General features: G+C 42.3%; 1 protein-coding gene across 1 annotated transcript; it reads left to right on the plus strand.

Moving 5' to 3' along the window:
• Positions 1–700: 700 nt before the first annotated feature.
• Positions 701–13204, plus strand: SSBP1 (single stranded DNA binding protein 1). The gene is made up of 7 exons (XM_070947163.1): positions 701–782; positions 2502–2563; positions 4797–4851; positions 4965–5105; positions 6699–6786; positions 8988–9076; positions 13000–13204. Exons 2-7 carry the CDS (start codon positions 2540–2542, stop codon positions 13050–13052), a joined length of 450 nt encoding a protein of 149 aa, XP_070803264.1. The 5' UTR covers positions 701–782; positions 2502–2539; the 3' UTR covers positions 13053–13204.
• Positions 13205–13528: the final 324 nt, after the last annotated feature.

The raw sequence follows: 13528 nt of genomic DNA on the forward strand, positions 1-13528 counted from the left end.
AGGGAGGGGATGAAGTAGAGGGGGAGAGGGAGGGGAGACGTGAGGGAGAGGGAGGGAGGGAGAGAGGGGAGAAGTGAGGGAGGGGGAGAGGGAGGGAGAGGGGAGGAAGGAGGTGGGAGAGACGAGGGAGGGATAGAAGGCGAGAGGAAGGGAGGGGAGGAAGAGGAGGGGGAGAGACTGGGAGGAAGGAGAGGAGGGGGAGAGGGAGGAGGAGGGATAGAGGGGAGGGGGAGGGAGGGATAGAGAGGGGGGAAGGTGGAAGAGGAGGGGATGAAGTAGATGAGGGGGAGAGGGAGGGGAGAAGTGAGGGAGGGGAGAGGGAGGGAGGGAAAGAGGAGAGGAGAGAAAGGGAGAGAGGGGAGGAAGGAGAGAAGAAGGGGAGGGAGAGAGGAAGGGAGGGGAGGAAGAAGAGGAGGGGGAGAGAGGGAGGCAGGGATAGGGAGGGAGGGGAGGGAGGGAGAAAAGGAAAGATCTCTTTTAACACAACCAGCACTTTCCCTTTGAAGATGCGCTGCTGAATAAGGGAATTCAACTCGCCAACGATAAAAAAAAAAGCGAGTCACAACTCGAATTTCCGGAGGAAACGGAAGCTGCCGGCGATCTCGCTTTCCCACGGGCCCTTCTATTCCACGGCATCTCTATGGCGAGCCTCCTTCCCATTGGGTAAATTCCATACAGGAAGCGCCTGGGAGTCACGTGAGGCTTTCGGACGCGAGACTTTCTAGTAGTGTGTTGGATCTGCGCGCCAAGGCACTTGCTGGCGTCTGCTGGAAAGCAAACAAGTGAGTAGCATCCGATCGAGGCAATCGGTGCGCAAGGTTTCTAAGTGAGCGGCGGGAGGGAACGGGACGGCTTCTTAAATAATATTGTTTGCATTTTCCTAATCCGGCATCCCGGTCATATTATACGGCTGGTCTCCAGCGAATGCAAACAAGCTTCCCCAGTAGGTGTCAATATAACCCCCCCCCCTCAAATGGGGTGTCGTCTTGTTATGTTGGACTACAAAGCCTATCGTGCCAGCCGGCATGTTGGCTGAAGACGTCCGCAGAGGACGAGGGCATAGATAGAGGGCAGACCACGTGGTCCCGAGGGAAAAGAATCCGCCGCCGGGAGGCTTCGCTTTTTCCCCTCCTCTCTTGCAAACACGTGGGCATTAATTCCACCGAGGCGTAGCAGATAAGAGGGTTTAATTTCCTGAGTATTTAGTGGGAAGCGAGTTTCCTTGAGCCCTACAACTTTGCTTTCCTTTAAGCTTCGCTTGATTTCGCAAGTTTCTGCCTAAAAAAAGTTGTTTTTGTTTCACCAAGAAGAAAATGATTTCAAAGTATACTATTTGCTAAGATATGAACTATGGATGAAGGATTATCAAGTCACAAAGATGAGCCAGATTTAACATTTCTCCTAGCCTGATACTAATATTTTTCCACTTGGATTCTTTTTTTTTTAAGTTTAAGTTTTCTGTCTTTGCTCGGTACCGAATGGGGCTACAGTCCGTCCCCATCAAAAAGGTCTTGACTCCAGCTCTGTTGGAAATCTTGGTGCGACTTCGATCTTGCACAGGGATCTACTTTTTGAGTTAATTTTCTTTATCAAATCAAGGCAGCTCTTTGATCGATTGTGTGCCATCAAGTCGTTTTCCCCTCCTAGCAATCAGATACATAGATAGACTCCTCTGTAAGGAGATTAATATGATTAATTCTGAAGTTGGTCCTGAAAATGAATGTTTATAAGATATAACTTTGTAATTTTCTGTAGTATACAACTGGGGGCATATTAACTGGAGGAAGCCAAAAACTCATACTGTACATGACTTCTGGTTTATTTGCCCAGGACTGGGCTGTAACATAACCTATGTGAGTTATAAAACATGAGGTTATACTTTAGTGTGATGCCAGAGCTGTTTGGTTCATACAATGGATGAAGTGAAAGCAAAACAAATTATATTATGACTTGGAACAATGCATGAGCTCAGTTAATGATTGATGTTAAATTATTTCTTATCTCTTTGCCCACCTCAGTTACAGTATATGGAATTGGATTGATGCATGTTTCTTGGTGAGGCATTCTTTATTTTTCTTTTCACTTCTTGTTTCTTTTCCTTTGTGTTCTATTTTTATACCCGAGTATCTTTTTTTAAAAAGATGCAGAAATGAAAGCTGGGCCAAGAAGCCCAGCTGCACAGGATGCTGCTGTAATGAATAAACAGTATTCTGCCAAGTATTTTTGAATCAAGCTCATTGCTGGAGACTTTATCTAAGTCCAATCCTAGGTTAGCAGAAGGAAGTCTTAAGGAACTGCATTTTTTTCTTCAGTTTACTTCTCTCCCTGGACAATGCTGGTTGAAGCATTGATAGAAGAAGTTAGGGGTAATGGTATAATACAGCAATAGGATTTGAGGTTGTGATGTAATGAATTAATGATCCATTGTCAAGCTTTGCTTACTCCCAACATTAAACTGTTAAATGGAAATGGACTGTTTTTATATTTTCTTTGTCTTTCAGAACATCTCCAGAAGTAATCAACAAATGAAACAGCAACAATGTTCCAGAGGTCATTATTTCAGGTATTCCATTTTGTGATTTGGGAGACATGCTTTTATGAAAACTAAGTATTCTTTATATCTTCTTATCATTGGGCTTTATGTGTTGGGACTGCCTGTCCCATCATCTTTAAATAGTATGTCTATTGACTGAATGGATTTGGAGTTACAGTAGCTGGAGTACATGGGGATGGGAAGGTTGGATGTCAGTCATTCATAGAAAGGCAGATCAGTAGATTTTTTTCCCACAGGATGACTAGAACACACTTTATTGAGATAGTCTATAAGTGTTTTTCAAACTTTTAAGATGTGTGGGCTTCAGCTTCATGCTGGCTGGGATATTCTGGGAGTTGAAGTCTACACAACTTAAAGTTTCCAAGTTTGAAAGAACATTGGTGTATTTTAACAGAATCTTACAAGGCTCAGTGTGTTATATCCCTGAGAATCAGGGAAGAATGTGCTTCAGTCTCCTCTTAATATTTTTAATAATGTATGAGATCTGAACTTGTGGAGTGGTGCAGTGGCCTAGAGGTGGAGCTCTCACCTCACAATCAGGAGGCTGTGAATTTGATCTTAGGCAGAGGCAGATATTTTTCTCTCTCTGGACACAATGAGAATATATCTGCTGAACAAAACTCCTCATTGGTGACAGGAAGGGCATCCAGGCATTAAAACACTCTGCTATCTCCATTCAGTTGTCCAGATTCCACCCTGCAAGGGATTATGGGGTCGTTAAATGAAGATGATGATGAGAACTGCACTTGTAAAAAATAAATAAATTTGCATGCTACTCATTAACTCATTCCCTTCACCTTCTAGACCAGAGAAGTAGCATAGTAAGTAAATAGCAATTTGAAAAAAAGGAGTAGTAATAGCTGCTGGATATTTATATCTGGCTCTCTGCTAACTTGAGACCTAGTAGGTGTGATAGTGAGGAGGAAGATGAGGAAAAGCAGTCACTAGTGATGACAATAATGAAGAATAAACTTGGAGGCATAAGTATGGGGCCCCTCACCCCACCTCTTCATAATCTAAACCAGGAGCCAGTGCAACAACTAGAAGAACTGAATTTGAAATAAATTGGTTCAGAAATGAAGGAAGAAGAAAAGTTTGAATAAGAAAGAGGAGCTATATATCTTCCTCTAGAATAAAATTCAAATCAGAACCTTGGTAGTACAGGGGTTTAAGGCACCCTGTTATTAAGCTTATTAAGACCAGCTGCCTGCAATTACTGCAGGGTTCGAATCTCGCCAAGGCTCAAGGTTGACTCAGCCTTCCATCCTTTCTAAGGTAGGTGAAATGACCCAGTTTGTGGGGGCAATAAGCTGACTTTGTATAAATATACAAAAGGATGAAGGCTATTGCTGAGCACATTGTAAGCCGCCCTGAGTCTTCGGAGAAGGGCGGCATATAAATCAAATTAAAAAAAAAAAATCAGTAGATTGATCTTGCCAAAGATCAGGTTCACAAATACTATAATGTGGTTTGTTTAGTTACTTGAGGGATTAGAATAGTGCATGAATCTAGTTGCTGTGATTTGTAGGTCCTAGTTTATGGCTCAGTATTATGAGTGAAGAAAATCTATATTGGATTCTTCAACAAACAGATGAAACTAATCTATGGCTTAATGTTGGTTACAAATCTATCCAATGATTTTCCTCTACTGTGCACAATTTCTGCAAGATTTTAAATGTCCATTTAAAAAAAACTAATCTGCCTGCCTTCTGAAATTGGGTAGCAATAGGTATCTGACTGTTGACTGAAAAGGTTGCTCTTATTTCCTGAATATGGGTTTTTAATTTGGAAGGCAATATGGCTCCTGTTTTCCAATCTAGCTACCTAAAGCAGGCATTTGCCTGTCCTGCCATTTCATAGGCCCATTGCTAAAGTATGAGAACCCTGCTCACGGTTAGATCTTTGATTAATCCTTGTGTGTCTGTGTATGTCAGCTAGTAAATATATCAGCATGGCTCACAGCTGCTAATATGGGGATAAGGTGACTGATCACCTATATAAAACAGCAACATGATTGTGTATTTTCCCCTTCAGCTGCCTGTTTTCCCCAGTTGTGTAAGGTTCACTCAAGGAAAGTCCTTTTGCAGCCTTCCCCCATATAGTGGAATGGCAACTCTCAAAGGCAGAGTGGCTGTGCTGGATGGGAACTACAATCTAAATGTAGTTGAGAGAATCTGTTGATTCTCTCTATGGAATGATGCCGGCAATTGGAATGGCTGCCTTATGTATTTTCTCTCTCCAGGTGATGCGCCAGTTTGTAAGACATGAATCTGAGGTCTCAACAACCCTAGAAAGATGTAAGTAGCTTCTCAAGGGACGAAGAATGGGGGCCTGGCTTCTTAGGGTGATGTGGTCGCAACACATCTTTTATGCATTCTTCTTTACTATCTGCTGTTGATGTTTTGTTTAGCTTTAAATCGTATCCAACTGCTTGGTCGAGTAGGACAGGATCCGGTCATGAGACAAATGGAAGGAAAAAACCCTGTCACAATTTTCAGCCTAGCCACCAATGAGATGTGGCGATCGGGAGAGAATGAGGTGGTTCAAGGAGGTAAGTGTGTGTAGCAATGGCATGTTGACCATTTTGTCATTAAACTGAATTATGTATGGGCTCAGTCTCCTTTGAGACTGTATTGTAGGAAGTTAGCACCCACCCCTCTCCTAGAAGCATGAAATACTTTGGGAAATACTAAAAAGGCAGAATATTATATTTCCCTAAGTGAGAAATGGAGAAACAAGTTTATTAAAGACAGAAAGCAGATTCAATCTCCTTTCCCCTAGCAGATGCTCAGGCCAGCTTTTAGAAATGCAGATTTGGTAATCCATTCAAGACATGATACATGATATTTTGAAACAAAAGCAGAATGATAGGATTAGCCCTCACTCAAGATCCAACACAGGACAAAGCCATTAAGCCACAATAGGACTTATTGCATCACCCACAGAGTAATCCGAAGCAAACAGTAGCTCAGACAAACACCTAGGATTTGTACTTTTCTTTTTTCTTTTTTTTTATTTGATTTATATGCCATCCTTCTCCGGAGACTCAGGGCGGCTTACAATGCACTAAGCAATAGCCTTCATTCTTTTGTATATTTATACAAAGTCAGCTTATTGCCCCCACAAACTGGGTCCTCATTTTACCTACCTTAGAAAGGATGGAAGGCTGAGTCGACCTTGAGCCTTGGCGAGATTCGAACCTGCAGTAATTGCAGGCAGCTGGTCTTAATAACCAGCTTAATAACAGGGTGCCTTAGACCACTGTACTACCAAGGCTCTTTGCTGGCTCTACTTTGCCTGTAGAACCAGCTATGACCCCTATATAACCCCTACATGGCCCCGTGGGAGTTTGACAAAAGCCAATAGAATACATGTTCTTGCACAGGAATAGGAAGCTCAAATACAAAGCCCAAAAGAAGGTATAAAAGCCCCCCACTCTCAACTCCATTTTGGTCAGCTACACCAGAACCGCAAACCCCAGTGTCTCCTGGGGCCATTGTAGCAGGAAAATAAGGAAAGTATATTCTTTTTCTCCACTAGGGATAATTAAATGTCTTGCTATTTTGGAAAGCTCTCTAAATGGGATTTCTCCTAGATTCTTGGGCTCAAAATGATATATAATCGCAAGCTCTCAATTCTTAACCTTTAACGTTCATTTTTAATTCCTTCTCTTCTTGCCATCACCTGCTAATGGTTTTCAAAATCTTGGAGTCTTGTCCTAGCAACCAACTGATTAAAAATGCCACTGTTTGATATTGTAGTGATGCCACTGGTTGTACAAGACCAAATGCTTATCTGCTGTGGCCTAGAGATGGAGCTTTTGCCTCACAATCAGGAGGTTGTGAGTTTGATCCTAGGTAGAGGCAGATGAAGGGTCTCCTGCTTGGACAGGGGGTTGGACTAGATGACCTGTAAGGTCCCTTCCAACTCTGTTAATCTGTTAAATGTGCCATCTTGAGGGTGGGCCAGATTGCAATGGAGGCTTAAAAGCCTGAAATCTGAATCATCATGCCACCAAATCTCTGATACTCTGGAGCTGCAAACTGGGATCTGAGTTGCCCGTCGCTGCTATAGCCAACACTCGGGATATATGCAGGATCTCTGGTTGTTGCTAAAAATCTTTTCTATGTTTTATATGACCTAGATGATGTTACGCAGAAGACTACATGGCACAGAATCTCCGTGTTCAGGCCGGGGCTGAGAGACTTAGCTTATCGGTTTGTGAAGAAGGGGTAAGTTGAACTGAGATGCAGATGCTGGGTGAACTTTTTCCAACATGCTTCATTCTAATAAAGAGTTTATTTCTAGCATTCCAGGTTCATAAATCATGTCTTGCTTAATGCTGTCTGGGAGGAGCTGGCTTTTCTTGAAACTAATCATCTTCCCAATGATAGACTCAAAGGGTGGCTATATCTTATTTATATTGGATGTGCTGTTTTCTATGGTACTCTGGTCCTTGGTACTGCTCTGTGTGCTGGAGTGAGACTTACCCAGTTGGTCTAGGCAAAAAAGGAACAGTTTATGAGAGATCCATTTTCTTTTAGCTTAGCTGGCTGGGGAATTCTGGGAGTTGAAATCCACCCACCTTAAAGTTGCCAATGTTGAGAAACAATGCCTTAGAGGAGGGGTGGGCAAATGTGGCCCTTTTACAACCTGTGGACTTCAACTCCCAGAATTCCTGAGACAGCCAAGCTGTGGACTTCAACTCCCAGAATTCCGAGACAGCTTGGCTGTCTCAGGAATTCTGGGAGTTGAAATCCACAGGTTGTAAAAGGGCCACATTTGCCCACCCCTGCCTTAGAGCATTGATGGCGAACCTATGGCATGTGTGCCACAGGTGGCACATGGAGCCATATTGGTGGGCACGGAAGTCAGCAAATGGGCCGTTTCTGGCCTCCGGGGAGGGGTGGGGAAGGCTGTTTTCAACCCCCCCCCCCCAGGCTCCTAGAAAACCTTGAGTCGGGGGAGAGAGAAAAACAGGCCTTTGTGTCCCACCGGAAGTCGGCAAACGGGCCATTTCCAGCCTCCAGGGGAGTGGGGAAGGCCGTTTTCACCCTCCCCAAGCACCTAGAAAGCCTCGAGCCTAGGAAGGACAAAAAACGGGCCTACCAGGCCCATCATGCCATCACGTGCCAAAAGCAGGGAGGTCACATGCGCGGGGGGCGGGGCGCATAGAATTATGTGTGTGGGAATGCACGCGTGCGACCCACCCCTGCTCCCCCTGCTTTTGGCACACAATGGCAAAAAGGTTAGCCATCACTGCCTTAGAGCAAAGTTGTTGTTTTTTCTTATTGGGGCTGGTGGTAAGAAGAAAAATTAGGCTACAGCTCTCTACCATTTCATTTTTTAAAAAAATTCCTCAGGGGGAAAAAGTTAGGAAATTAGGTGAATGCATATGGTTTGTTGTGGGCCTGATAGGATTATTTTGGCAGTCCCATGTGCCAAACACAGCCCTGGCAATAATAATTAAAATTGTCTTCTTTGATCTTCTGTAATTCACATAATTAATATATAAGCAGCGGGCACTGATGGCAACAGTTAAATACTGATTTGATTACAAGGAAGTAATTTTCCAATTAAAGAGGAAGGCAAAAGTTTTACAAGATTTGAAACTTACTTAGTTCAGCAAGAGATTTTAAAGCAAATATCCCCAAACTTAGAGAGTGCTAACCCTAGCATATTTCAAAATACACTCAGCAGCTGTCCTTGAAGAAAAATAACTTCTTCTTTTAATAGGAGTACTTGAAAATACAAGTTATGCATAGTTGTGGTGCCCATTTTATAAAAATGCCCAGCTACATTTTGTTTCCCTAATTAATTAAATTTCTAAGTCATTTAAATTCCTTTAAGTACCATTGCTGGTAGTCACCCGGTATAATTCAACTTCTTTGAATTAGCCAAATGTTGTTTTATTGTATGTAAAACCTGTCGTAACCAGTTGCTTTTTTTATTGGTTATGTTCTTTTATTTTGTAAATTTTAATGTTTATCTTCAAGTAAAATTCTGCTCCTTAACTATAATAAAAAGCTGGGAGCCAGTTTGGCCTAATAGGGCTAGCCCAGGGGTCTCCAATCTTGGCAACTTTAAGACTTGTGGACTTCAACTCCCACAATTCCCTAGCCAGCAGCTGGCTGAGGAATTGTGGGAGTTGAAGTCCACAAGTCTTAAAGTTGCCAAGATTGGAGACCCCTGGGCTAGACAGTGGGAGACTGTGAGTTCAAGTCCCACCAGTTGGGTGACTTTCGGCTAGTGTCTCTCTCAACCCAATGCACCTCACAATGTTGTTATTATGTGGAAAATAGGAGGGAGGGGTATTGGGTGTCCTTGTGCTTATTTGTTAAAAAATAATAAAGGCGGAATATGAATAAATACAGGAAAAATAGAGAAAAAATGCCATTAATATGCTATTATTTGTATGTTTGTTTCTTGACAGTGCTCGGATCTACGTGGAAGGAAAGATAGATTATGGCGAATATATAGATAAAAACAACGTGAGGCGGCAAGCTACAACTGTGATTGCAGGTAAAAAGTTTTGAAATGCAAGTGGTAAAAGTTGCAGATGGATGTTGCTGCCTAGACTCCTGCATTGCTCTTAAATTTACAGAGGATTAGGCCATACTTGAATTCCCATGTCTTCCACTAGATGTCTCTCTTGGATGGCTCTTCTTTAAAAAGTCTGTAGGAGCACGAAGTTCTTAATGCAATGTTCCCTCTTATATTACAGCCCTCATCCTCCCCTACCATGCTGGGTTGGAGACTATGGAGGTGGAAGCCAAACGTATCTGATTGATACAAGACAGTCAAGATTGTTTGTCTGAGAACTGACAACCTTGTCACTTTCTATCTTGCAAAGAATGAACATGTTGTCTTTGCTTTGTAAGGGAAAGTAAGCTGTGGCTAAAAGTTCAGATATAGGCGTGTAGCAGGAAATACTTGAATGTCTGCCTGGGCCAACATTGATTCGTCTTCCTGCATTTTCTCTCTGCTGGGTTTAGTGAGAGACTTTAAAAGCAGGAGACTTTAAAGAGAGAGACTTTAAAAGCAGGAGAAGAAGGAAGGAAAGGTTATTTTTACAGAGTTAAAAGCTACAAAAATGTTTAAGAAATAGTAAAAGGAAAAGAATATGAGAAGAAAATAGAAAAGTAGAAGAAAAAGTGAACCAAGAAAAACATTTTAAAAAGTGACATCCAACCTTCTTTGTAGCAATTACAAAGTTAACCCTATTTCTACCCTACCAAATTATGTAACATAATTCCGTTCTTCCCATATAGAACCTTTTTTAATCAATAAATCCAGAAATCAACAGTTCATTTTTATCCATTCTCAGTGAAAAGTCCATAAAGGGTTTCAGATCCTTTGTAAAAGTCATTGTTATTCTTTCCTTTAACCAAACAAATCAATTTAGCCATGTCTATAAGCTCTGCCATGTTCACAGTTGACTCCTCCCATGAAAGTATGTCTCTTCAAGTCCAAAAATGACAGAATTGGTGATGCTCTTTTATGGACCATCTTTTCCTAATGATGTAATGTTGTGTTCAGGTTCTTCTGGCTCTTTGACAAACGGGGGGGGGGGGGGGATTAAGAGTGAAGAAAAGCATTGTATTGTTGTTCTAGAGCAGTGATGGCTAACCTTTTTGCCATCGCATGCCAAAAGTGGGAGTGCGGGGGTGTCGCTCGCGCACGTGCCCACACCCACAATTCTATGCGCCCCACCCCCTGTGCATACGCACGTGACCCCTCCCCCCGCATTCCCCCCATTTTTGGCATGCATGGCAAGGTAGGCCTGTTTTTCGCTCTCCCCAGGCTCCAGAGCCTTTCTAGGATGCTGGGGAGGGCGAAAACGGCCTTCCCTCCTCCCCAGAGGCCCTCCGGAGACCCTCTGGAGGCCGGAAACGGCCTGTTTGCCGACTTCCGGTCCCATTGGAAGGCCCGTTTTTCACTCTGCCCAGGCTCCAGAGCTTTTCTAGGAGGCTGGGGAGGGCGAAAATGGCCAGAGGCCAGAAACAGCCTTTTTCCTGACTTCCAGTGGGCCCAAAAGGCCCAAAAATCAGCTGGCTGGTGCGTGCATGCATGTCGGAGCTGAGCTCACGTGCCCACCGATATGGCTCCGTGTGCCAGAGGTTTGCCATCACAGTTCTAGAGCCTGCAGTTTGTAGCAATATTAACATGGAATTTTGGAAACCCTGGGTTAGACTGAGTAAACATTCTGGAAGAGAGAAATGACAAATATTTCCACACTGTTGTCCAGACACCACATTTACAAGTGAGTTTGACTTGAAGAAGAGTATTACATCCCTATTTTGGAGGTGGTTTGCTCTCCAAGCTTGCCATTTAGGCTCCCAACGTTTTGTTACCATGCTAGTGGTACCATCAAGTGGGACTTTGGTAGAAAAGGAACTGGTCGGTTCCATTGTTGATTGATCGTTCAAATGTTCCAGTTTCTTATGTGTTCATTTGCTGGATTTAAATTAATATGTTTATTAATCGCCCCTTTTGTAGAATACCGGGCTTCAGTAAATTCATGTGTGTGGCGAGTATTGGCATGGCCGATGACCACACCAGCACACAAGACATATATAAACTAAAGAGGAATAGAACAAGATATTTCTAGCAAAGTCCTACTGATGATATTACCTAGCCTGGTAATGAGATGTTCTGAAACTGAATGGCAAGCTGGGAGAGCAAACCATTGCCAAAACCTAAAACCCAAAGCTACAAGTATTTTCTGCTACATCTCTATTTTTTTTAAAGAGCATAAGATAACGTGCATCTTTCTACCTTTTTCAAAATCCTCCATAGCTACCTTTTAACTCTCTGTTCAAAGACTGATGGGCAAGAGAAGAGAAGGTCTCCATGAGCTTAACAGTGGAGTAGGCACATACAGTTGGGACTTTCTAATCCCATGATTAATCATTATTTCACTGGCTTATAGCAGGGCTATCAAACTGCCGGCCCGCGGGCCAGATGCGTCACACGCTGGCCACGCCCACGCCCGGGTTTATCAAAGGGGAAGTCCCGATACATCATATGATGCTGGCATGACAACATGAGTTTGACATCCCTGGCTTATAGTAATTAGCCTGCCAGATACTTCTAAGCAGGGAGTGATCATTACCGCAAAAAAAATGCAGTAGTTCCCAGAAGATAGTTTCAGTTGTGGATTTTATAATAATAATAATAATGCAGTTCACAGGGCTTATGAATTGAGGATTGTTCTTATTTTGTGCCTCCCAACCCCTGCAATTAGTACTGTATGGAGAATACGTAATGGACTTTGAGCCTGAACTGGATGGTTGACTAGACATAGCAAGTTGTCTGGTGCATGTAAAAAATTTCCAGTATCCTCAGGTACAGGTAGTCCTCAACTTATGCTCACAGCCGAGCCCCAAATTTCTGTTGCTAAGCAAGGCAGTTAAGTAAGTTTTGACCCATTTTATGACCCTTCTTCCCACAGTTAAGTGAATCACTGCAGTTAAATTAGTAATATGGTTGCTAAGTGAATCTGGCTAATCTGACAGCCAAGCTATCTCAGGAATTCTGAGAGTTGAAGTCCACAGGTTGTAAAAGGGCCACATTTGCCCACCCCTGGGCTACACCATTGACTTTGCTTGTCAGAAGGTCGCAAAAGGTGATCACATGATCCTAGGACTGCAACCATCATAAGTATGAGTCTGTTGCCAAGCATCTGTGAATTTTGATTATATGATTCCACGGACTGCAACAGCTGTAAGTTTGAAAAATGGTCATAAATCACCTTTTCAGTGCCATTGTAACTTCAAACAGTCACTAAACAAACTGTTGTTAAGTTGAGGACTACCTGTACAAATAGTCTGTAAGGCAAGTTGGAAAAGATAAATCTGAAAAAAAGGAAGTTGCTGCTCACCAAATCCAGCAATATATATCTATATTGTAGTCTTGACTGAGCTTCTTATGTTAAGGAATTTGCAGAGTAACCCTTGAATAGCAAGGGTGTGCACATGAAAGCAATTGAGAGTAGTTACGAATAAACACAGTCAACACACAGATACACTGAGTTGTGTTTACTTTCAGGAAATAGTAAGGCACAGTCCAATAAACAGTCCAGGTCATACACATATAAATCAGGAGATAGCCAAAACGACAGTCCAGAGATAATGCAATAACGAAGTCTTCTTACCAGTCGTCGTAGTCATTCACAATAAACAGTTCTTCTGGATTTGCAAACAGTAGCATACAAAGATATCAGAGAGCAAGAACAGCAAAGAGAACAAACCATGTTTCTAGCTCCCTCTTAAGGAGATTGGCTACAGAACTAACCAATCAGGACACAGTATGATGCAATACAGCAGTCTTAAAGCTACATTGATGGTTTATATATTGCCAACCCAACAAGCTAGGTAATAGTCATTTCCTAACAGATACGTCTTCAAATGTGTGATGGTGTCTCTTATTGTTTGTGCTTTCAGATAACATTATTTTCCTGACCGATGCTAAAGATATGTTTCCTGAGGCGACTTAAAGAAAAAGAATGAAGCAAATGGGATTTGGACTGAGGGTTAAGCTGTTCTTTTATCTCCCTTTTTTTTCTTTTTATTGTAAACTTTTCCTAATACCATAATCATGTCTTTGTTGTCTAGGCTGATAAAAATATTTTTTTTTGTACAAAAAGAACATGTATTCAATTTCTTGCTCACTGCAATCAAGAAATTCTTAGCAAATCATCGTAATAAATCATCCGGAGAACAATTACGTAACAGTAAGCAGCTCTACCACAGATCACTTTTAAAATACAGTAAAAATAGATGGTGACATCTATGAATCAAAGGCTCCTTAAACAATTCTGCTTTTAATAATTTCCTGAACCTGAATATAATTTTTTCTTTGTTCAGGCTTTTGACATATGTATGTCTCACTCCCCAGAAAATCCTTTGAGAGAGAAAGGTCCATTATTGTTTGTTTCTTCATTTTGGCTGCTTTGCTAAGTGTGATGCAATG

Source organism: Pituophis catenifer, unplaced genomic scaffold, assembly GCF_029215685.1.
Source record: "Pituophis catenifer annectens isolate HBS135680 unplaced genomic scaffold, rPitCat1.0.hap2 SCAF_7, whole genome shotgun sequence".
Classification (NCBI taxonomy): Eukaryota; Metazoa; Chordata; class Lepidosauria; order Squamata; family Colubridae; genus Pituophis; species Pituophis catenifer.